Here is a 25,677-nt window from a genome sequence, read left to right as displayed (position 1 = left end):
CACTAAGTGACATGAGGAATTTATTGTGTAAAAAAGAAATATCTAGAGAACGCCACAGAAAGGCCTAGTATGGTTACAATACTGAATATAAAAGGCAATTGCTCACAATGACAACACTGAAGTACTGAGAGATACTAAAGTACTTTCTGAATCGAAGTCAAATGATACTCAGCATGGTTTTAATGTCCTCGTGTATATCAAAGTTTTACTAGTCTGATACTTCTGTAAACCAGGTAACCAGAACACCCAATCATACAGCTTTTGGTGATATATAACTTGGCAATAACCAAGTCTGGTGATACATAAAACTACTCATGGTACTCATCTGGTATATATCCACACAAACATTTTGAAATTCCAATTCCTTGGTCAAGTGATATATTGCTTGAATTCATTAAATATATTTAGATTTCTGTATTATACAAACAAAGTTAAATGTACAACTAAATTAGTATATGAAAAGTGCTCACTATGTCTTTACAGGAACATTAATCCTGACAAAAATGTTTAATGAATGTACTCTATGCTAATTCTGCCTTCTTATACTTAATTCTAAATTTCTCCCCTCTAATTTACAACAAATTTTTTGTGATTTTCATAAGAATCTATGCCTCCCCTTAATTCTCAGATTAAACTCTTTTCCCCCTTATTTCTTCGCTTAAATTCAGTACAAGCTTTCTTGGTATTTTAGGTTTAATGCACATTCTTATTCCTAAACACCAGCAGTTCTTCAGAGACCTAAAATCCAGCATAGGAATTACTGTGTTAGTTCTTGAAAAAGCACTAAAGACATTTTTCCTGAAACATACAGAACATGTCATGCCAAATCTCTTATTTATACAGTAAACTGGTAATACTGGTGAATTGCACAAAAAGATTATATCTCCAAGACAGAATAACTTAAAATATTAAAACGTACCTTTATGTTACCATCATAATTGACTTTGTAACAGACGGCAATATTCAATACAAAAATCACAAAACCCACTAACTTTAAATGCTGCACATTAGAGCATACAAACTCATCTCCCTAAGACCTATTCAAACTATAACAACTTTTTAAGCTACTCTAGCATTTAAACCCTAACTAGAAATTTATACGAAACACAATTTTATGTTCAAATATGGAAATAAGTAACATAATTCCAAAACCCAAAAGCATCCCAGCATTCTGTAAAAGGAAATATCCCCAGCGGCTACATCCATGGTCACTAGCATCATTGTGTAGCATTTCAGGCACCTAAAATAAAAAAGGGAAAATAAGAGTATATTAGCTTTATTTGTAGCTGGATATACTGTGAGTTAATTCCTTAAAACATGATTATATACATACTGACTCTAGCTAATAACGTCATACAGCATTTCCTAGCAGTTTAAGAATGATTACTTTTGATGTTCTGGGAAAGTCAAAGTTTGTATTGGTTCAGTTTGCTCCACTGGAAAATGAAAAGCGATACTGATTTTCCTACATCAGTTACTGCCTTCATATCTGAGCTGTAGTTTGTCTTTAGTTCAGAGATAGAAAACCTTATACTATATAAGATATATATTGTCTTTGATTGCTTACCAAGTAAAAAATAAAAATAAAATAATAAAGTATAATTTTAGCAGTAAATTTGGCTGGGATCATTTTGAGGACATTAGTGACAAAAAGATATGACTCCTTTGTTGATTAATAAGGAAACTAAGCATTCTGAAGTACACAGCATACCAACAATATGTATCTCATCCTGGATTTCCTACAAATCTATAGAAAAGTCACTGCCTGATTACTGAGATTGTATTCTACAACAATACATCATAAGGATGTAGATATTTTTGTGAATCCTGATACATATTAAGATAAAGGTGTGATCAACAATCAAAAAACTCTAAAGAATCTATATTCTTATATTCTACATCTTTCTGCATATAGAATCACTTCTCATCACTACTGCATTGAAAACCTTTTTTAAAAAAAATGATTTTTTTTTTTTTTTTTTTTTTGAGACAGTCTTGCTCTGTTGTCCAGGCTGGTGTGCAGTGGTGCAGTCTCAGCTCACTGCAACCTCCACCTCCTGGGTTCAAGTGATTTTCCTGCCTCAGCTTCCTGAGTAGCTGGGACTACAGGTGCATGCCACTATGCTTGGTTAATTTTTTGTTAATTTTTAATAGAAACAGGGTTTCACCATGTTGGCCAGCCTGGTCAACTCCTGACCTCAAGTGATCTGCCTGCCTTGGCCTCCCAAAATGCTGGGCTAAAAGGTGTGAGCCACTCTGCCCAGCCAAAAAAATGATTTTTATTGGGCCTATAGTCCTAGATACTCAGGAGGCTGAGATGGAAGGATCATTTGGGCTCAGGAGTTTGAGACCAGCCTGGGCTATATTCCACTTCCTGCTCCCCCAAAAAGAGAGAAAAAATGAGGCTTTACTGAATATTTTCTCTATTTTATTGTTAGTCAATAATGTAACATGACTTCTTAAAAACTTACCATATCAACTAGAGCAACATACATGAATAAGCCAGCAGTAAGTGCAAATATCCACATAGAAACATTTTCAGCATAATGACCAATGAAAATTCCTGTTGCCATTCCAAGATACGCCAGCATGGCTGACAAAGCATTATAAAGGACAGCCTGCTTCACGGTCATGCCAGCCTTTAGTAAAACAGCGAAGTCACCTTTAACAGAAAATGAAAAAGGAAGAAAAAGTCATTAAGAAATCATTGTTAAGACAGATACCAAGATACTTCTCAGATTTAAGAAAATTTTCTATTATTTTTGAGAGGGGGAAAAAGAAACAAAATTAAGAATTATCTAGCGTTAAAGCAGTGTTACTCAGTAAATCACCCCAACACCTGTATAAACTATTGTTTTTCCTTTTTATTCTTCATCTTTCAATCTTGCTCTGTCACCCAGGCTAGAGTACAGTGGCAAGATCTTAGCTCATTGCAACCTCTGCCTCCTGGGTTCAAGCCATTCTTGTGCCTCAGCCTTCTGAGTAGCTGGGACTACAGGCACATGCCAATACACCTGGCTAATTTTTGTATTTTTAGCAGAAATGGGTGAAACCCCAGTTTCACCATGTTGACCATACTGGTTTCGAACTTCAGTCTTCAGGTGATCCACCTGCCCTGGCCTCCCAAAGTTCTGGGGTTACAGGTGTGAGCCACTGCGCTGGCCAGATATCTTATCCAAAATTTTCTTAAGGCTTATACTTTGTCAATAAATGATAAATACTATAAATTTACCATTGTGATCTTGCACTGTCTTCAAGGAGCTTGGAATTTGGCCACAAAGAAGGGAGGGATGGGTGGAAAATACACGAGATAATCAGCAAACAATAAAGGTATTACATAACTAAGAGCTGAAGAGTTTAATGCTACAATTATAAAAGGAGAAAAGAGACACATGAAGATGGTAATAAGAGAGAGGCTTCATGGGCCTTGAATGTAGAACATAAATTAGAAGTTGAAGATTATAAGGAATGGCTGAACATATGACAAGGAACAAAAGTGAAAATGGCATCAGTGGTATGTGTGTGAATATATCTCCATAAGGAAAAAAAAACAAGGACATGAACTGGGATCCAGAACTAGGGAAGGATTTAAAGCCTAGTGACAAAGAAGAATAATATTCAAAACACAACTCATCCACTTCCCTTCAATTCCAATGAGATTCTCTTTTTCAACTTCTGTTAACGGAAGATGATTCCTTTGTATCCTGTAGTCTTATTCACCTTGTAGGTATGAAGATGATTCCTGAAGTCATCAGTATGCTGGTTGGCAGACTTATGAGAAGGCATGGAATTGATGAAGAAGCTTGCTGAACTAACATTAGCAAAAGCCAGTAACACTAGGACATTTCACCCACTTGGCAAATACAATTTATGTGGTTCTCTCACCTAATTCATGAGGCAACTCATGACAGAACACAGCAACAGAGGTACTTAAACCACTCGATAAGCCTTCAGTAAAAGCAGCACCTGTGTAAAAATCAATCAGAAAAAGTTTGGCTACTTTGTGTGTTTTTTAATCTTTTCAGTATGCAAAATGAGGTAAGAAAAAAACTATATTTTGGCTGTGAATGAACAGAAGTTTCCCAACCCAACTTTGTATCTTCTTTGTAAGAAATCTTAGAGTACATTCCATGAGGTCTAAATTTCCCAAAGTAACACATCAGGCATAAGAGAGAAGGGAAGGTTTTCTATGCCTTAGTGTGAGTGGATAGTTATACAAATCTGACAAGTAACTCCTACCATATAAAAGGCATATTCAAGAATATAAAATAAACTGTTTGAAAGGTTTAGGAAAAAACTCTACTCCTGTTAAGGGTATAAATATGTTTTACTTGCCTCGGAGGAATTTACTATGTAATTAGATTTGTTTACATTTATTCTTTCCCTATCTCACTGAGAAAACTCTAAGACAAATAGCTGTCCTTTTAAAAACCTGACATATTATACAATCAATCAATTATAAACCATGACTGTACATGTTTTTTTTTAGAGACAGGGTTTCATTCTGTTGGCCAGGTTGGAGTACAGTGGTGAGATCACAGCTCACTGGAACCTCAAACTCCCAGGCTCAAGCACTCCTTCTACCTCAGACTACCAAGCAGCTGGGACTACAGGTGTGTGCCACCACACCTGGCCAATTTTTAAAAAAAATTTGTAGGCATGAGGTCTCACTATGTTGTTTAGGCTGGTCTTGAACTCCTCCTGCCTTGGCCTTCCAAAGTGCTGGGATTACAGACCTGAGCTACCACGCCCAGCCGACTATGCAGTTGAACATTCCTCCTTTGTCTGTTTTAGTTCCACATAATATAGTACAAGAGGAAGAGCACTCAACTCCCAGGGAGCCAAGGCCTGGGCTCATCTTAGCCTAGTTTTAACACAGCACAGCCTCCTTGAGCAAGTGGCTCCACCTTTACAGGCCTCAGCTGCCTAATTACATGGTTCCTTCCGGCACCAAATTATTAAAACTTGTAAATATTCTATTATCTCTCAACTGTGGTATAACAATTTATTAACAAAAGTTCTGTAATTCTTCTTAGGATAGAGATTGATAACTGGACTTAGATGTATTAAGATTCCTTTAGCATAAAAGATGATGGAAAATATAATTTTACCTTTATAAATATTACTTATATTATTGATAAGAGAACTTCAATGCATAGGGAGAAAAATAATCTCATATATGCATCATACAAATTAAAGGCTGACCTTAAGATCTTGCAACTTAAGAACAGCTTCTGACAGTTACAACTTAGGTCATGGGCTAGGGACAATTCCTAGCATTTAATCATACCTAACATTAACTGAGTACTTCACTGTCAAGGTCGTAAAAGAAAAAATAACATTTTTATAATCTTGGAAGTCACTAATATCCTCATCTAAACTAATCTATTCTTTGTCAGGTGTTTAATGTGACATTTTCAGAATCAATCAACAAGGAACAAATATGCAGATGTATACCAATTGCTAGGCCATCACTGAAATTGTGCAGGCCATCACCCATTATCACCATCCAGGCCAGAGTGGCAATGCCGGCATCTTTCAGCTCCTCCCGAGAGTAGCGCTGGCTGTGACTGTGAGGATGGTGGTTTTGGTGGTGGTGGTGATGCAGAATGTGATGGTAGTCATGATGATGGTGAATGAGATCATCCGACTGGCCGAGTGTATCGTGAAAATGTGAATGGCATTTATTCTTGCATCCTCGGGGTACATATTCATTGTAGACTTCCTGTGGATGAGCATGAGCTATCATGACCTCTTCTTCTTCCAAGACTGCAGGCTGCTGAGAATCGAAGTGGGAGGGCTCTTGTGAGTCTGCTCTTAAATAGCCTTCAGTTCCTAGGAATAAACATAAAGGCATGTGGACAGTTAGAAGGCTTTGTTAATGAACTTGGGGACATTTCAAACTGCACTGAAAAAGTAAACAGAAGATCTTAAAGCATAGTAACTCCTTCATATCTGCAGAACTAAACACTGAAGTATAAGTGATGAGAAACATCCACAGGTTTTAATGAATTCCAGAAATGGAATGGTCTCAAATATTAAGAATGGATTTTACATGTTAACCTTCAATAACTACCTCTCAGATTCTCCCTTAACTTCTTCTACCTCCCTACCTTTTTAAAGATGACTTTTTTCCTCATCCTAAAAACTTGCTTGTTTTAGAAAACATGATGTTAGATATTTAAAATATTTATTTTAGAAAAATAGCGAAGGAAAATTAGAAATAAAAACCATGCATAATCCTGTCATCTGACTTCCTCTTTTTGGGAAGGCAAAATTCAAGGAAAAAACAGAGAATCTGAATTATTTCTCACTACCAAGAAGCATTTATTATTGGTGCAAAGAAAGTAAATTGCCACGATAAGGTTATTTTTCTGTGTCCTGTACATAGTTATCAATTTTCTTTGAACCACCCCGACACTGCAGTCCATTTCTAGGGCAGATATTTCCTCCCCATCATTACACATTTCACTGGAGTCCATTCAAAAAACTGAAGAGGGAGCAGATGCAGGAAGAAGAGCGAAAGCATTTTACTTGGTCTTTAGAGAAAAACAGCATGTTGGAGAATACACAGTGGACAGGAAACCATACAAACAGGTGGCAGCAACAATACAGTTGTTCTCTCACCTCAGGCAACAACTGCCTAATACATACCAATGCTGAGCCAGGTACTCCAGAACTAGGCACTAGGGATAGAGCGGGGCCTGACAAAATATCTGCCCTCAAGAAGCTCATGATCTTGTGGGGAGACAGCCACTTAGCAAGGAAACACATGTATAAAAAAGGTATTGGAGGCACTGCTAAGTAGAAATTAGAGAGGGGCAATATGGAGAGTGACTGGGAGACCTGTTGTAGTTGGGTGCTCAGGGAAGGCCTCTAAAGAAGGAGGTATCTGATTTGAGACCTGAACAAGAGGAGGAATTTATGTGATGGTCTCAGAGAACAGTATTCCAAGCAGAAGGAATAGTGAATGCATGGCCTAGAGACAAGCCTTGTGTGCTCCCAGGGTGAAAAGAGGGCCAGGGAGGCTGGAGCAGAGTGAACAATGCAGGAGAGTGGTGGGCTCAGCAGGACCTTGAAGATCATGGCAAGGAGCTGGGTTGAAAATACGAATCTTAACTCAGTCTGTCCAATCAGATGTGCCAAGCAAACAGCCAAGTTACAGGAAAAAGAGGAGAAACATGGTAGATATAACTTTAGGCAAGTGATCACAATTAACACTGCCAATAAGTGACAAAGAATCCTATCAGGTGGCACAACATGTCACAGGAAAGGACAAGTACCATTTTGTGGTATTCCTGCCAAAACTGATCAACCTAATCATGCAAAAATACTAAACAAACCCCAAATTAGAAGCAACTAATTTGATCCTGAATTGTACTCTGGAACAATATTGTGGTGGGAGTTGAGGGAGTGTTGGGGTAAAAAGCACTATTAAGGCATTTGGAACAAAAGAATACAGAGAATGGCACTGTATCAGTATAAATTTCCTGATTTAATAATTAAACTGGTTATATGAGAGAATGTCCATTTTCCTAGAAAACACATGAAGTATTTAGAAGTAAAGAAACATCATGTGTATAACTTACATTCAAATAGTTTAGAAAAAAAGTCTGCGTCTAGCTGGCCCTCTAGGCACTAAAAAATTAAAGAAAAAGGTATGCGTGTGTAGACAGAGCTAGAGAAAGAGAGTGAAAGATAAATGTGTGGTAAAATAACGGGAATGTGAGTGAATGGGATACAGGAATTGTTTGTATGGTTCTTGAAGCTTTTCTATGAATACAAATTTAGCTCAAAATAAAAAGTTACAGAAAAAATAAATGTAAATATACATGAAACAACTTACTAACTGGCAATTTTTTAAGAAGTATGAGATATTGAAAAAACCAAAACCAAAAGGACATGGTCCCATTTCTTCCAGATGGTCTAAGCTGCCTGCAAATCATACAGCAATGAACTCCCTCTGGCCCTAAAATTTATGCATAAGGACTTACGATCATCTGTATCTACTTTCTCCTCATTTGTTGAAAGTTGAGATTCGTATTTGGACAACTGCTTCTTAATCTCCATATCATCATCACTTTCAGGTTTCTTCTGATTCTAAAATAGTGAGGGAAAACAATACTTTAAAACAGTAATTTGTTTATATGTACAGCTTTCAATCAATAACCAGGTAAGCCGAAGACACAGAATGCCCCCACAGTCATCTACTCTAATGGTCCCACACTAGCAGCACAGTATCTCCTGGGAACTTGTTAGAAATGCATACTCCCAGCCGGGCACGGTGGCTCATGCCTGTAATCCCAGCACTTTGGGAGGCCTAGGTGGGCAGATCATGAGGTTAGGAGTTCAAGACCAGCCTAGTCAACATAGTGAAACCGTGTCTCTACTAAAAATACAAAAATAACTAGCCAGGTGTGTTGGAGGGCACCCGTAATCCCAGTGACTTGGAAAGCTGAGGCAAGGAGAGCATCACTTGAACTTGGGAGGCGGAGGTTGCAGTGAGCCAGGATCATGCCACTGCACTCCAGCCTGGGCAACAGCGCGATACTTTAACTCAAAAAAAAAAAAAAAAAAAAAAAAAAGAAATCCATACTCCCAGGCCACACCTCAGACCTAATGAATCAGAATGTGGATTCAAACTAGATCCCTGGGTGATTCATACAGACATTAAACTTAAGAAGCTCTACCTCAGCTTATCAATTTGAAGCTAGCCAGTGGCATTTCCTTCAGGCATCTAGTGATCCATTAGCCCCCTGCCTGGCTTCCTCCATGCCTCTTCTGCACACTGAAACTTCAAACTTCCCATACTTTTTATAACCTATAACTATAGATTTTTAGTTATTAACCTTAAAATACTTTTCTTTACTAAAACACCGTTAACATGATTTCTCTTTTAAAACAAGCCTCTATTAACCTTGGATTCCTCACTGGGCTTTTTAACCATCCCAAATACTGTACAGGAGAGACTGCCCCTAAGTCCAAGCAACCTTTATGTTCTGTAACAATCACTGTTTGAACAATGGTGCCTGTGTATCACCTACTTCTACAGAACATTTAAAATAAAAGTTATCACATAAATAACAGATTTCTTATTTGCAGTACCTTTGAATATGACAATCACTACCATATCTAAGACTTCATTTGCACTCTAATAGCATATCAAGTATCTATACATTCTTAAGTTTTAAGAGCTTTTAGGACACGGATCCAAGATGACCAATTAGGAGCACCTCAGGATTGCAGCTCCTAGTGAAAGCATGGAGGGTGAGTGGACACCGCATTTCCAGATGGATTTTTATTGCCCACAGACCAGGAGATTACCAGGCAGAGGAGCCCCATCGGTTGCCAGCGCAGCTGTTTTGGCCGGCGCTGCTGTTTTGCCGGCGCCCTGAAGCAGTGGTTCTCCGTACAAAATACACGGGTCCGGGCGCTGTTTTAGCTGGCGATTGGAGCTCCTGGGAGACAGTCACCCATTCAACTGAAACAGGGAGCCAGGCCGGGAGATTCCTGGGCAAAAAAGAGCCACGAATCTCAGTGCGGCTGTTTCAGCCGCACAGGAAATCACACAGATCCCGGCGCCTTTTTAACAGGTCGCTGGAGCATCTGGAAGACAGAGTCGACCATTCAACTAAAAAAACAAAAAGGGCTCTGAGGCAGGGAGCCAGGTGATCAGGCTCGGCTGGTCCCACCCCACAAAAAAACTACAATCAGAAATGCTCTGGATTGAGAGTTTCACAGCAAGCACAGCTGAACATGGGACGGTCCAGCTCTATGAGGGAGGGGGATCTGCCATTACCGAGGCAGTCTACCACTACAGAGATAGTTTGCCATTGCTGAGGCAGCCCACCATTACAGACAGAGTCCGCCATTATAGAGGTGTGCCACCATTGCCGAGGCAGTTCTAACTATACCCGTATAAACAGGACTGCAAGGAAGTTCACACAGCAGCTGGGCGGAGCCCACAGCCCCTCAGCAAAGCCTCTGCAGGTGGACAGTGACCAGGATGCCTCCTCGCTGGGCAGAGCAGCCCTGAAAAAAGGCAGCAGCACAAGAGAAACTCATAAATAAAGCCCTAACTCCCGGGGTCAAAGCATCTGGGAAAAAAAAGGGGGGTTTATGAGTTCTGCTGCAGCAGACTTAAACGTACCTGCCCAACAGCTCTGAATGAACAATGGAGCTCACAGCTCAGCACTTGAGCTCCTATAAAGGACAGACTGCCTCCTAAAGCAGCTCCCTGACCTCCGTATATCCACAGAGTCACCTCATAAAGGAGAGCTCAGACTGACATCAGGCGGGTATCCTTCAGGGACAAAGATGGCAGAAGAAACTGGCAGCAACCCTTACTGTTCTGTAGCTGCTGCAGGTGATCCATAGGCAAGAAGGGCCTGGAGTGGACCGCAGCAGTCCTAGAACAGAGGGGCCTGACTTTTAGAAGGAAAACTAAGGAACAGAAAGAAATAACTTCATCATCAACAAACTGGACGTCCACTCGGAGACCCAATCTGAAAGTCAACAACTACAAAGACGACAGGTGGATAAATCCACAAAGATGGGAAGAAACCAGCGCAAAAAGGATGAAAACACCCAAAACCAGAACGCCTCTCCTCCTACAAGGGATCACAACTCCTCACCATTAAGGGAACAAGGCTGGATGGAAAATGAGTGTGATGAATTGACAGAATCAGGCTACAGAAGGTGGGTAATAAGAAACTTCTGTGACCTAAAGGAACATGTATGTTCTAACCCAATGCAAAGAAACTAAGAAACTTGAAAAAAGATCTGATGAAATGCTAATGGGAATAAACAACGTAGAGAGGAATATAAGTGAATTGATGGAGCTGAAAAACACAACATGAGAACTTCGCAAAGTATACACAAGTCTCAACAGCTGAATTGACCAAGCAGAAGAAAGGATATCAGAGGTTGAATCAACTCAATGAAATAAAATGAGAAGCCAAGATCAGAGAAATAATGGTACAAAGGAATGAACAAAGTCTCCAAGAAATATGGGACTATGTGAAAAGACCTAATTTACGTTTGATAGGTGTACCTGAATGTGATGGAGAGAATGAATCCAAGCTGGAAAATACTCTTCAGGATATTATCCAGGAAAACTTCCCCAACCTAGCAAGGCAGGCCAATATTCAAGTCCAGGAAATACAGAGAACACCACAAAGATATTCCTCAAGAAGAGCAACCCCAAGGCACATAATCGTCAGATTCACCAGGGTTGAAATGAAGGAGAAAATGCTAAGGGCAGCCAGAGAGAAAGGTCGGTTACCCACAAAGGGAAGCCCATCAGACTCACAGCAGATCTCTCAGCAGAAACCCTATAAGCCAGAAGACAGTGGGGGCCAATATTTAACATCCTTAAAGAAAAGAACTTTCAACCCAGAATTTCATATCCAGCCAAACTGAGCTTCATAAGTGAAGGAAAAATAAAATCCTTTACGAACAAGCAAGTACTCAGAGATTTCATCATCACTAGGCCTGCTTTACAAGACTCCTGAAAGAGGCACTACACATAGAAAGGAACAACCAGTACCAGCCACTCCAAAAACATACCAAATAGTAAAAAGCATCAACACAATGAAGAAACTGCATCAACTAACGGGCAAAACAGCCAGCTAGCATCAAAATGGCAGGATTAAATTCACACGTAATAGTATTAACCCTAAATGTAAATTGGCTAAATGCCCCAATCAAAAGACACAGACTGGCAAATTGGACAAAAAGCCAAAACCCATCAGTGTGCTGTATCCAGGAAATCCATCTCACATGCAAGGATACACAAAGGCTCAAAATAAAAGGATGGAGGAAGACTTACCAAGCAAATGGAGAGCAAAAAAAAAAAATATCAGGAGTTGCAATTCTCATCTCAGATAAAATAGACATTAAACCAACAAAGATCAAAAGAGACAATGAAGGACACTACATAATGGTAAAAGGATCAATGCAACAAGAGCTAACGATCCTAAACATATACGAACCCAATACAGGAGCACCCAGATACATAAAGCAAGTTCTTAATGACTTACAAAGAGACTTAGACTCCCACACAGTAATAGTGAAAGACTTTCACACCCCATTGTCAATATTAGACAGATCAACGAGACAGAAAATTAACAATGATATCCAGGACATGAACTCAGGCCTGGAACAAGCAAACTTAAGAGACATTTACAAAACTCTCCACCCCAAATCCACAGAATATACATTCTTCTCAGCACCACATAATTGGAAGTAAATCACTCCTCAGCAAATGCGAAAGAATGGAAATCATAACAAACAGTCTCTCAGACCACAGTGCAATCAAGTTAGAACTCAGAATTCAGAAACTAACTCAGAACCACACAGTTTCATGGAAACCAATAACAGACTTAAAGAGAGCCACATCAAGAACGAACTGCCATTCACAATTGCTACAAAGAGAATAAAATACCTATGAATACAACTAACAAGAAATGTAAAGGACCTCTTCAAGGAGAACTACAAACCACTGCTCAACGAAATAAGAGGACACAAACAGATGGAGAAACATTCCATGTTCATGGTTAGGAAGAATCAATATCGTGAAAATGGCCATACTGCCCAAAGTAATTTACAGATTCAACGCTATCCCCATCAAGCTACCAATGACCTTCTTCACAGAACTGGAAAAAAACACCTTAAACTTCATATGGAACCAAAAGAGAGCCCGCATAGCCAAGTCAATTCTAAGCAAAAAGAACAAAGTGGGAGGCATCACAGTACCGGACTTCAAACTATACTACAAGGCTACGGTAATCAAAAGAGCATGATACTGGTACCAAAACAGAGACACAGACCAATGGAACAGAACAGAGGCCTTGGAGGCAACACAACACATCTACAACCATCTGATCTTTGACAAACCTGACAAAAACAAGCAATGTGGAAAGGAGTCCCTGTTTAATAAATGGTGTTGGGAAAACTGGCTAGCCACGTGCAGAAAGCAGAAACTGGACCCCTTCCTGACATCTTATACTAAAATTAACTCCAGATGGATTAAAGACTTAAACATAAGACCTAACACCATAAAAACCCTAGAAGAAAACCTAGGCAAAACCATTCAGCATATAGGCGTAGGCAAGGACTTCATGACCAAAACACCAAAAGCATTGGCAACAAAAGCCAAAATAGACAAATGGGACCTAATCAAACTCCATAGCTTCTGCACAGCAAACGAAACAGTCATTAGAGTGAACTGGCAACCAACAGAATAGGAAAAAAGTTTTGCAGTCTAGCCATCTGACAAAGGGCTGATATCCAGAATCTACAAAGAACTAAAACAGATTTACAAGAAAAAAACAAGCCCATTCAAAAATAGGCAAAGGATATGAACAGTCACTTTACAAAAGAAGACATACATGAGAAACATATGAAAAATGTTTCTCAACAAATATATGAAAAAATTTTCACCATCACTGGTCATTATTGAAATGGAAATCAAAACTACACTGATACACCATCTCACGCCAGTTAGAATGATCATCATTAAAAAATCTGGAGACAACAGATGCTGGAGAGGATGTGGAGAAATAGGAACACTTTTATACTGTTGGTGGGAGGGTAAATTAGTTTAACCATAGAAGACAGTGTGGCGATTCCTCAAGGACCTAGAAATAGAAATTCCACCAGCAATCCCATTACTGGGTATATATCCAAAGGATAATCGTTCTACTATAAAGACACATGCACACAAATGTTCATTGCAGCACAGTTTACAATAGCAAAGACCTGGAACCAACCCAAATGCCCGTCGATGATAGACTGGACAGGGAAAATGTGGCACATAAACACCATGGAATACTATGCAGCCATCAAAAACGATGAGTTCATGTCCTTTGTAGGGACATGGATGAACCTGGAAACCATCATTCTCAGCAAACTGACACAAGAACAGAAAATCAAACACTGCATGTTCTCACTCATAGGTGGGTGTTGAAGAATGAGAACACATGGACGCAGGGAGGGCAGCATCTCACACTGGGGTCTGTTGGGGGCAAATACGGTAGGGACAGCAGGGGGTGGGTAGTTGGGGAGAGACGGCATGGGGAGAAATGCCAGTTATAGGTTATGGGGAGGAAGGCACCACATCACACTGCCATGTGTGTACCTATGCAACAATCTTGCATGTTCTTCATATGTACCCCAAAACCTAAAATGCAATTAAAAAAATAGAAAAAAAAAGAGCTTTTAAAGGCAAACACAGACAAATCTTTGCAGTTATGCTGAATATAATGCCTCAATCAGAGAAAGTACTTAAATATTTTTAAAAATAAATGAATTCAGGGTATCTTAAATCACTTTTCCTGGTGCTTTCTTATTGGGCAATTATTCTAGAACTTACAGTTTAACCTATTCTTTCATTCCATAAGTATCAAAGGCCCACACAATGTTCCCTATGCTAAATGCTAGGAGTACAACATAAAACAAGACACACACAATATCTGTTCTCATGGAGCTTATTATCCACAGGGAGAAGGGTTTTACACAGATAATGATTATACAATTCTTTGATTATAACTTTGGATACATTTTACAACAGGAAAGAACAGAGTGTTATTAGGAGTGTATAATAACATGACCTCAATAATTTCTAGAGGGCCACTGAAAAAATGTAACATTTACACCAAGACTAAAAGGTAGGCAGGAGTTTGTTGGGGAAGGTGGGGAAGGCAGCATTCCAGGCAGGGAGAATAGCACTTGGAAGGGGTCCGCACTGTTCTGGAACTCAAAGAAGTACAAGGTGGCAAGGCCTACTAGGTCAGAGAGGGTGGCCAGAGATGAGGCTGAGGCAGCTAAAGGAGACCAGACAATAGAACTCTGTTGAGAATAGTGGGCTTTGTCCAACGACTAACGGAGCCACTGAGGGAAGGATTTTAAGTAGTGGTGTGCAACCTCATCATATTTTCATTTAAGCAAATCACTATCTGCTCTGTGAAGTCTAGATTGGGAAAGGAAGAAAATAATGTGACAGGCCCCTATTAGGAGGCAATAACTGTCACTCAGGTAGGGAGACAACCATGGCTTGGACTAGAATGACAGCAAGAAAGATGGAGAGGAATGGAGAGACCATGGACATATTTAATAAAACTTGACTGGATATGTGAATGAGGGGGTATCAGAGATGATTATCCAGTTTTCAACATGAACAATAACCTTCACTAGCAGAAGGCAGGTAACCTAAAAATATGATATATAGAATCTCCCAGGGGTGTAGCATGAATCTTTTAAGAAAAGTCCTAAGTAAAATGGCCAGTTATGAGTTTCAAGAACTCCTCATACTCACCATATAATAAATAGTATTTTTCTTTTTGAGAGAATTAGATTAAAAATTATTAAGTAACTTTAATATCTGGATGCCTTTAAAAAAGATAAACAACATATTTCAAAAAGGGAAGAGAACATGTAACATTTGCAAAACTTCTGTAGGAAGTCTTCGCCTAGAAATTTTGCTTACTTGCTGTTTCATGTTCCTTAAACATTCAATATTTATTACCATCTATTATGTACCAGACACTATTCTACACATTGGAGACAGAGCTATAAACAAGACAGAGAGATCCTGGCTTTTAAGAGCTTACATTCTAGTAGATATTATTTTAAAGCAGAGAGCATCAAACTACTCTGACTACAACCCACAGTAATATGTGTAATATAAACATAGTAATGTATATATAATATACTCTAATATTACTGTTGCATTTTAAAATATTGATTATGACACACAGATTGATTTTATAACTCACTAATAATCTAGAGTTATAACCTAGAGTTAAAAAAAATTGCTCCATATCAGATAACAGAGGGCCTATCTCTTGGAGTCCAAGATTAAAGAGTGCTAAGTTAAAGAAAAGCTATCCTTAGCCGGGCTTGGTGGCACGAGCCTGTAATCCCAGTTACTTGGGAGGCTGAGGTGAGAGGATTGCATAAATCCAGGAATTTGAGGCTGCGGTGAGCTATGATCATGCCACTGCATGCTAACCTAGGTAACGGAGCAAGATCCTGTCTCTTAAAAAAAGAAAGAAAAAATAAAAATTGTCTTTAGGTAAAATTTGGAAACTAAGTTGAAATGAGAATGTTAAATAAGTTATGGCATTTTGACCCAGACGTACAGTTAAAAAAAAGAAAAAACCCATCCCCAAGTGTCCCTGAATAATTGACCTTTTTTTTTTTTAAAAAAAAAAAAAAGTAAGAATAACTGCAAAGGACTTAAAAGAAGTAGGAATAAACTAGTCCATATATGGTAGGTAACCTAAAACTATGATACTATGATAGATGGGATCTCCCAGGGGTGCAGGATGGCTCTGTTAAGGAAAACCCTTAGTAAAAAATGCCTGAAGAGCTCAAAGTACTCACTATATAATGAGTAGCTTTTTTTCTTTTTGAGAGAATTAAATGAGATTAGAAACTATTCAATAACATTAAGAAATAGTCCAAGGGAAGTAATTGGGACAATGGGAACACAGAAGATGACTTCCTTGTTGAGAGTAAATAAGCTAGGCCAGGCACGGTGGCTCACGCGTGTAATCCCAGCATTTTTGGAGGTCAAGGCAGGTGGATCATGAAGTCAGGAGTTCGAGACCAGCCTGACCAACATAGTGAAACCCTGTCTCAAAAAAAAAAAAAAAAAAGCTATTCTTATTTTACTTCTTCTCTCTATATTTAGGTCCACTAAAGAGAGGGTTCAAAATTTTTGAGATTTTGGTGAATGTAAAATCCCTAAGAGCAAATACTCCTAGTATAAATACTCTCCTGTTTACACATGCATTTGCTTCCCACAGTGAGCTGTGGATGATTCTAAGCTGAGTTGATTCTATGCTCAGCAAGAATCAACTGTGTTGGTTTTGAAATCTCTTCATGCCAGTTACACCTATTACTGTAATTGCACAATTTAATTACACATTGCTCAAACTATGAAATGATGATAAGAAATTACTTCTTTTTTGGGGGGTAGAGATGGGTCCTGGCTGTGCCCAGGCTGCTCTCAAACTCCTGGCCTCAAGCAATCCTTCTGCTTTAGCCTCCCAGAGTGCTAGGATTATAGGCGTGAGCCACCGTGCCTGGTAGGGGATACTTAATTCTGTGAACACAAAAGCTGAATGCTTTGAAGATTCAAATGCAAGATGCTAAAAAAAATATATCAAATTATGTAAGGCTACCACTGCATAAATTTTTTTTTTTTTAATTTCCAAAACCTAGATTCTACATTCAGAATAGCTTTAAGTGTGTAACCTCTTGTTCAATTTTAGACCAAAATTGGAAATCGTAGCTGGAACAGCAAGGCTGATAAAGAAAAAAAGAAAAGATGATACAGAATACAGAACTCCAACTCAAAAAACATCCTGGTAAATATCAAATGACCAGAATATGAGTACACAGATGTTATGTTAGATTAAAATGTTGAGATGTGAAGACAAAATTTTTATTTATTTATTTATTTATTTTTTGAGACAGTCTCACTGTTGCCCAGGTTGGAGTGCAGTTGTGCAGTCTTGGCTCACTGCAGCCTCTGCCTCCTGGTGCTCAAGCGATTCTTGTGCCTCTGCCTCCCGAGTAGCTGAGATTACAGGTGTGCACCACCTTGCCTGGCTACTTTTCGTATTTGTAGTGCAGATGGAGTTTTGCCATGTTGACCAGGCTAGTCTCGAACTCCTGACCTTAAGTGATCTGCCTGCTTGGCCTCCCAAAGTGCTGGGATTATAGGCATGAGCCACGGCGCCTGGCCCCCACATCAGTTTTAAGAGTCTCCTAACACTCTTCTGAATGACTTGTCTGATCATATGAAATAAAAAGTGACAAATTACCATAGGCAACTCAAAAGAGTATGTGTGTGTGTGTGTGTGCGTGTGTGTGTGTTTTGCCAGAAAGAAAGAGCCTATTGTTTGACTTCATATCATTTCTGATTCAATTTGCAAAGGGGAAGCCTGTAAAAGTCACATACCCTTTAAAAGAAAACAGAACATTCAGCTACTAGGTAAATAATTTGAAAGTAATCACATTAGTTAATCATAACTACTAATAAATATTGATGGTGTACCCATGTATCCACAATGCTTTTGGTCTTTAAGGCCCTGCTGGTTCCTTGTCTGGTCACTCACAGAGATGTTTATCCTGGCCTTTCCTACTCTGTCATAAGTTTCAAGGGAATAGCAAAGATGGAAAACTTCAAAGCTATTAAGATATAAAAATGCTCCTCATAAATATCTCTAGGACCAAAAAGTACTTCAAGGGTACTGAATTCCCTTTCAAATAAAGCTCATACAATTAGGCCTGCTAGTCTAACAATCTAGTTAGGGTACTACTATAGATGTCTGAAGCATAGTAAGTAGTCAGCGTACTTTTTCTTACCTTTTTTTTCTTATCTTTAAATTGTTTGATCAATGTGAGGACATGTTCAACAAGAAACATGAAATATAGGCCTCCTAGAGCTGTTAGCCCCTTCCATGTAGAATCAAAGTAGGCACTTTCTTCTATGTTTTGAGAAGAAAGATGACTGAAAAGTGGTCCTCTTTTCATTTCCATTGCTGGTTCTTCATGGCTATGACTATGGTGGTGACTTGCATGAGACTGAAGGCAAAACAACTTGTTATTTATAAATGCATCAGTTTCACATAACAAGTCAGAAAGTTGGCTATGTAAGGCCAAATTTGAAATCATTCAGAGTTAGGCAATTATTCACATACTTCAGAGACAAGGTGAAGTTTAGGATATTAAAAATAAAATAACCAATGAATAGCTAGCTATCTAGAAATTAATGCATGCCACGTACTATGGCACTTCTGATACATTCCCAGTGACCCTCACAATACATAAATAGTGAGAATTTTGAATGTTTGACAAATTATCATGGCCACAAGTAACAGGAATACTAGACTGAATGTGCACGGTTTCTACTGCTTATATTTCCAACTGAAAAGTCCATGTTATCAGACTAGCCTTGTAAGAAGACTAGCGTGTATATGTTGGGCCCTGGCAGGTACCTGAGATCCAGCTGCACTGCCCTAGCAGCCTACAGCTAAATGGAGTAGTAACTACTGCTACTGCACATTAGGGAATCAGGGTGTGGAACCCACTAAGAGACTGGGGGAAATCACACAGTACGCCTCATATACATGCCACTTTCTATCAGCAGGTATTCCCCAACATCTGCCATCTGGAGGTCTGAGAGCTTGTCAAAGCAACATAGTTTTCTTTTACTACTGAATGGAACATGAGATTTGTAGTGCCCTAGGCATGGTGTGATTTCCTTTTCCTACTTACCCGAAAGCCTTTGATGGGAATTTATGCATATTTTTTGAGTGAGCGCCTATCCAAGATATTTGATGGAAAAGTAAATTAACTTTACCAAGCTTGTTTTGTGTGTCATGAAGTATAAAATTCTAAATACATACATACATTCAACTCTGAAGAAAAACCTCCAAGTTTCTTGGGTACATAAAGGGTCACATATTTTATTTCTGTGGCAATTGCACTAACAGGTAACAACTGCTGCAGTTCATCACAGTACTAACAGCTGGGCAGAATTTGTCTCTTTTTATTAAGTGAGTTTCAAAAAGTTAAATTAGTTTGTGCTTTGTAAAAGTTATATTAGTTTGTGTTTTGTAAAATTCACAGACATTAAGATCTAGCACAAAAGTACAGCTTTCACTTATCAAACATATTTTAAAATAAGCTTTTTAAAACCAAATTTCTAACATTTTATACAAAAAAATAGTATAAACCAAAACATACTGTTTTTTCAATGTTGAATAATCAAATACTAACACGACAAATTACTATACTCACATGTGGAAGAAGGTGTAAAAAAGCATCACCACTCAAAGTTCCAACGGCCAATGCCACAAGGAAACTCAGGAGAAATTTGAAAAACACCCGATTCATGAGAGGCACTAAGATAACCCCCAGCAAAGACAGAAAACTGATGATGGAAATGGCTATAAAGCCACCAACCCAGGCTGTCAAACAAAACAGAGCAAAGAAAAATTTATACAATTAATAAACTTTACAAGAAAGACTTTTAGAGAGTAGCATAAAGCGACATGTAAGAGCAGAGAAGCTAAAAACACACAAATTGAATACAAATAGGACCTATTGGGACAATAGCACAATAACCAAGAAACCTCTTGTTAGCTCAAATGAACAACCTGACTGGTACTTAAGAACTCTGCAGGTAAGGAGCAAAGCCCTAACGGGAAATTCTTCAGGAAAATACATGGTTACCAAGGATGTACTCTAGCTCACTTAGGAACTGAGCTTTTAGACTCCTATAAACAGCTAAATTATAAAAGATTTTTTTTAGAAAAAATGAAAAGAAAAAAGAGAGGAAGAAACCAGGAACTCAATAATGTCCTCAGAAAACAAAGCAGTGATTTCTTCCTCATTACTTTTGAGCAATGCAACCCTGCACTATAGAAGAGTTTATCCTAATTTTAATTATCAGTAAGAATATATCAGTATTAGGTTCCTAAGCAGCAGAGATGAACATGAGACCTCCTCCCAAACAGTGCGACACGATTTAAAAATCCCAAATTTCATATAATTCTGACACCTTCTTGTAGGATGAACCCAGATAAGTCATAATTGAAATGTTATTTTCTGGGTTTTCTTTAAAGGGCAGGTCTAACACCTTTCCTTGCTTTCTTCATATTCAAGGTAAAGAACAACTAAGATGACATATTTGGAATTGTACTGGAACAACAATTAGGCTGATGCAAGTCTAAGGAAAAGCACAAAATACATGTATCTACTAAAATTGTTTTTACATAAAAAAGGCAATTCTACCTATTTGTAATGAATAGGTCTTTGGAGGGATTTCAGCCTTCTTTTCACTTGTATGAATCAGACAAGATCTAGCATCAATTTGGTTGATTATAGCTGGACAGAGATAGTTGAACTCAGTTGCATTCAGCGGAACCTGGATGCCCATGCCATGAGATGTCAGTAGCCTTGATGCATTGAAACACTGAAAGAAACAAAGCAGTGAAAATTACCAAAAGGCATCCCCATCAGAGTAGTGTGATGACACAATAACCCTTTTTACTAAAGCTACTTCTTTGTTTTCCCAAGTTAATGAAAATTAAAATCAACTTCTGTTTTGAGCACTTTGGAAGTTGCCTCCATCTACCTGGTGATACTATGTCACCACAGTGGTATCCCATCTCTTCTATCTACTTCATCAGAGAAGCAGTACATCACCAGTCACCTAGGGAGAAAGCCTCAAGTGGAACAAGCATGAGGATGAACGGAGATTCACAAGCCTGTTAACTCATTGTATAAATGTATTAAGGAAATGAGCTTTAATTTCACAATGGGGTTCATCAGAGATTGAGAAATATGTTGCTTCAGTACTAACGCTATCCTACTTGGCCTAAACAAGTCCAAGACATGCCCCTCTTCTAGTAATGACTCTACTTGCAAAAACTCAGTTCTGTCTACGTACCTGGCAAAGTAATGCTCTGCAATGAGAGGATATTAAATTATGCAGATGATTCTTGCGGAGGGCAAGGCTGGTTAATAAAACAAACCTGTACCGGCAGGCAGATGTTTTCAACTACTTAATTGGATGACAAACTTAGTTTGAAGATACTCCTCTGTGCAATCTTTCCCCCAACCAAGAAAAAAAAAAAACAAAAACCAACTCAAAACTGGCTTTAGTACCAGTTTCTCATCTTCTGTAAAGACATTTTAAACTCCCACCACAATTCTCAGTTGATACTACTAGGAGCACTTTATCACCAGTGTTGCTATGGCTATGACCACTACTAGAATGATTCCAGAATTAGTACAGTCAGATGCTGGTTTGAATGAAGTACTTAAGTTTTACTCATTAAACTGTAACTAATTCCTTATTTGTGTTTTTTTTTTTAAACACAATTCCTTGTTCTTGACATCTCTCAGTCAAGGCGAATTATGTAGAGTCTGGAAGTCTATTCTAGAAAAACCACATGAACTCAGAACCTCACTACCCAGACTTTTCCCTTGTCCAGCAAGACATTCTTGGAAACTGCTCCAATTTCAATCACTTCTCAAGTCATTGTGGACCTCTGTCAAGGAGGTAGCAGTGCTATACTCAGTGGTCTTCAGCCCCTCAGTCACACCTTTCTCTAAAACATGGATTCTAACTCCTGCTTTCAATCCCTTATTTTCTATTTTTTTACTAATAATATGCACCTTTATAGTCTTTCTCCAAAGATAACCTTGATACCTTTCTCTTTTTATATTCTATAACAGAAAAAATTTTAGGAGGCAGCACTATACTCACCAAAAGAACTATTCCCTAAGTTCTGAATTGGGAATGTTTACAACATAGCAGGCATGCTTTGTGCCAAGTGCCTTGCTGAAAAGGTGGAAATTCCCTTTTTAATAAGTTCACCATTTTATTTTTACTTTAGAAGAGACAGGACAGACACACAGGTATATTAAAATAATAAACAGCACTCAACTTACCTCCTGAGGATTTTCATTCATGTTTCTGGAATACATAAAGCCTTTTCGGGGCTCACTCACAGATTCATTTCTTTTCCTACCAGCCAGCCGGCTCACCCGGCTCTTTTCTGTGACACTGGGTGGAGTGGAGCCACTTACATCTTTGGGGAAGAGTTTTCCAGGTTTTGGAGTCTCTATTGTCTCTAGAAAGTGAGTTCCTTCAGAGACAATGTTGTACATGGTTGAGGTCACTTCACTAGCACTAACACTGTCCTTGACATTCCTTCTACCACTGGCATGTTCGGGTTGGTGAGCTCCTTTGCCCTGGCTGTTTCTAGGTTCTTTACCTGAACTATCTGAGTCATGGTCTGGGCAAAGAGCTTTCCGATTATTTTTACCAGAAGCAGCATGATTACGGTGAGAGTGATGATCATGGTCTGAGTGATGCTCGTGGTCTGAGTGATGCTCATGGTCATGGTGTATATGGATTCTTTTAATCTTATCTATGCCTATATTTTGAAGCAATTTTCTGAACCCTTCTACTGACAAAGTATTATTTTCTCCATAGCGGTAGAAAAGCTGTTGTAGATGATATTGGCGTGTGGTAATTGCCAAGTCAACATTAATGCCAGATTCCCAATTTGGATTAATTTTCTCAGTAGTCTGGGGGAATGCAGCTGCTGATTTTAGTTCATGAAGGGGACTTGTGACAGAGAGGGTGAAGGTCAGGATCAAGATTACAGATAACTTCCTCGCCATTGTGCATTCCTAGAAAAGACAGGAAAAAAAAATTCTTGGCTCACTTCTAAAACAAACTGAATTAAGAAACCTCATAGTGAAAATTAATGTGTAATCAAATAATCAAAGTTGCCAAAGGATCATGTGGTGTGACCAGTGTGGCACTAGGTACTGTGAATATGGAGAGAACTAGAATCCTAGGCTCTACCCTTGCATTGCTAAAACACATGAAACCACTGGAGAACAGCTAGCTGAGTGCTAAGAGACTGACATTAACACTGTAAAAGCAATAGAAACTCAGAGATAGGAGAGATCCAGGCAGCCACAGCCATCAACTTCTTACTGAAGTTGAGAATTTGTTTGAACAATTATTTGAATCACTAAGGCAAATGATTCAAAATGAAATCTGGGCAGGGCGTGGTGGCTCATGCCTATAATTCTAGCACTTGGCCAAGGTAGGCAGATTACCTGAGGTCAAAAGTTTGAGACCAGCCTGGGCAACATGGTGAAACCGTCTCAAAAAAAAAAAAAAAAAAAAAGAACTACGTGAAATCTAGCTACATTCATCATCACCACCGTTTCATATAATAATCTTCTAACACCAAAAAACAGAAATAATCATCTCAGAATTCACGTATTTAAAAAATTTTAAACGAATACACTCTCCTTATATACAAGTCCATTTAAGACCCTTTTCCCCAATCACAATCCTCAAAGGTGCTCAATTTTGCCAGTGTATCCCTCAAGATATTTTCTATGCATACTCAAATACATGTGTACTTAATTTTTTAAAACAATTTCTTTGTTTGTTTTGAGTAGAGACAAGGTCTCACTATGTTGCTCAGGCTGGTCTTGAACTCCTGGCCTCACGAGATCCTCCACCTCCACTTCCCAAAGTGCTGGGGTTAGCGGTGTGACCACCACCTTAGCCTTAAATAGGTGTATACTTTAAATAAACATAGAATCTTTTTTCCTACTTGACAATGAATCGGACATATTATGTCCGCACACAGAACTCTTTAAGTAAATTCAACATCATGAAAAACTCACTGTAGCATCCTTGTTACTACAAACCAGTCAACATTTAATCACAGACTGTTAATCATTACAACAGTGATTGGAACCAAAGGCCTATGCACCCAGAGACGAGTTAGCAATTGAGTTGGATTTTGAAAAGCAGAATTGTGTTAAGCAGAGCCAGAATTCGGTTAATTCAGACCCGGCAGGATGTCCAGCACCAACGGTGGACGTTAAGGTAGTCAAACCCACATCTCCCGCAAAAGACGCAGAGGTCGAGTTTCCAACTAAGCAATAGCACAGGGCTACCAAGCTCTACCACGGCCAGCTGTTCTTCTTTAAACAGGGCTCTGGAATTCATCACCTTATCTAAAACACCGGTAATACCTATTTTGCAAGGCGAATGAGGAAAACACTTGAAGGAATATATATCATAAGTGCTCGTTAAAACTCAGGTGTTGCACAAGTGCAGCGTATCATACAGAGAGCAGTGGGAAATGGAGGTACGGCGTGGAACGAGGCTTATGAAAGAGGAATTTTTGGGGTCTGAAGTTTCGGGAATTCTTTCACTGTCAAAAGAGAAACATTTAGGAATCATTCCCAGGAGAGAGGCGAGGAGCGCGATGTGAGGGGACTAGCACAGGGGACAGCTCCAAGCAGCTCCAAGCAGCTCCAAGCCTTTCTCCTGGGAGGATGCTGAGCGCGGTCGCGGACCCGTTCGAGAATCTCCTTCCCTGGAAGTTGGCGCGTGCTGGAGAAAAACGGAAAGCAGAAGGGCCTTGGAGAAAAAGGCAACTACAGAAACAGAAAAGAGGGCACAAAGCTCTCTTCTAAAAGCTTTTTATTTCTAAACACGTCAGTGGCTTCTTCGGATATGGGATGAAAAGTACGAATCGTTTCCTCAAAAAATCCTCCGAAAAAAGCCCAAAGCCCATCTGAGCACCCTTAGAAGCCCGGCTCTCTAGGGCGAGTGGACGCTTGCGGCGGGATCCCCCCCAGCATCCTCTTTCCGTAGCCCCATGCCCAGCCCGCAGGACCCCGGTCTCCGCAGAACCTCCCTGCCTGTCTGGCCTGCGGGGCTCCCCTTCCCAGGCGCCCCGCTCCCGGACCTCAAAGACTCACGTCTCCGCGGCCTCGTGGTCCCACGGCCCGGCCACGCGCGCAGATTCGGTTCCACGCGGGCGGTCCGAAGGGCTCGGAACGGGCGCACTGGTCTCTTCGAGAAATCTCTACCAGGCGCGGACACGCGGTAGTTTCATTGGGTTGGCTGCCCCTTGGTCCGGGGATAGCGCCGCGCAGCCACCAGGCAGCCGCGCCCCTCGCCTTCGCGGAGCTGGAGGACAATCACTAATTACCGCCGAGCTCAGCGCCGCGGGGAACCACCGCCCCCTTTGGCAAGGACTGCGGGGCATGCGCAGTGCGACCCCGGAACCCTGCTCCGTAGACGGATCCGCTTTTCCGTGTTCG

General features: G+C 39.6%; 1 protein-coding gene across 3 annotated transcripts; it reads right to left on the bottom strand.

Annotated features, from left to right (window-relative positions):
- SLC39A6 (solute carrier family 39 member 6) lies at positions 1–25,608 on the bottom strand. Of its 3 annotated transcripts, none has more exons than XM_032245309.1 (10): positions 25,333–25,608; positions 22,477–23,223; positions 20,812–20,992; positions 19,816–19,985; positions 18,379–18,597; positions 7,995–8,100; positions 5,458–5,835; positions 3,886–3,966; positions 2,472–2,662; positions 1–1,240 (listed from the first exon to the last, which is right to left on the bottom strand). In XM_032245309.1, exons 2-10 carry the CDS (start codon positions 23,212–23,214, stop codon positions 1,088–1,090), a joined length of 2,217 nt encoding a protein of 738 aa, XP_032101200.1. In that variant the 5' UTR covers positions 23,215–23,223; positions 25,333–25,608; the 3' UTR covers positions 1–1,087. The 3 variants fall into 3 exon arrangements, with proteins under 3 accessions (XP_032101200.1, XP_032101201.1, XP_032101202.1); XM_032245310.1 differs by having other exon boundaries at positions 643–1,240; positions 25,320–25,560; XM_032245311.1 differs by lacking the exons at positions 1–1,240; positions 2,472–2,662 and adding an exon at positions 3,552–3,771.
- Positions 25,609–25,677: the final 69 nt, after the last annotated feature.

The sequence above is a fragment of the Sapajus apella genome, unplaced genomic scaffold (assembly GCF_009761245.1).
Source record: "Sapajus apella isolate SASKATOON/1434 unplaced genomic scaffold, GSC_monkey_1.0 scaffold57, whole genome shotgun sequence".
NCBI lineage: Eukaryota > Metazoa > Chordata > Mammalia > Primates > Cebidae > Sapajus > Sapajus apella.
Note: the sequence above shows the minus strand (reverse complement) of the source record. Positions and strands in the feature narration are given on the sequence as shown.

Excerpts from the sequence above, each read along its gene's own strand:
- SLC39A6 (XM_032245309.1), bottom strand. The coding sequence starts at position 23,214 with ATGGCGAGGAAGTTATCTGTAATCTTGATCCTGACCTTCACCCTCTCT. Across the intron at positions 5,836-7,994 it reads GAAAGTAGATACAGATGATC|GAACTGAAGGCTATTTAAGA; the intron begins GTAAGTCCTTAT and ends GTTTATTCCTAG. Across the intron at positions 2,663-3,885 it reads TGAGTTGCCTCATGAATTAG|GTGACTTCGCTGTTTTACTA; the intron begins GTGAGAGAACCA and ends TTTCTGTTAAAG.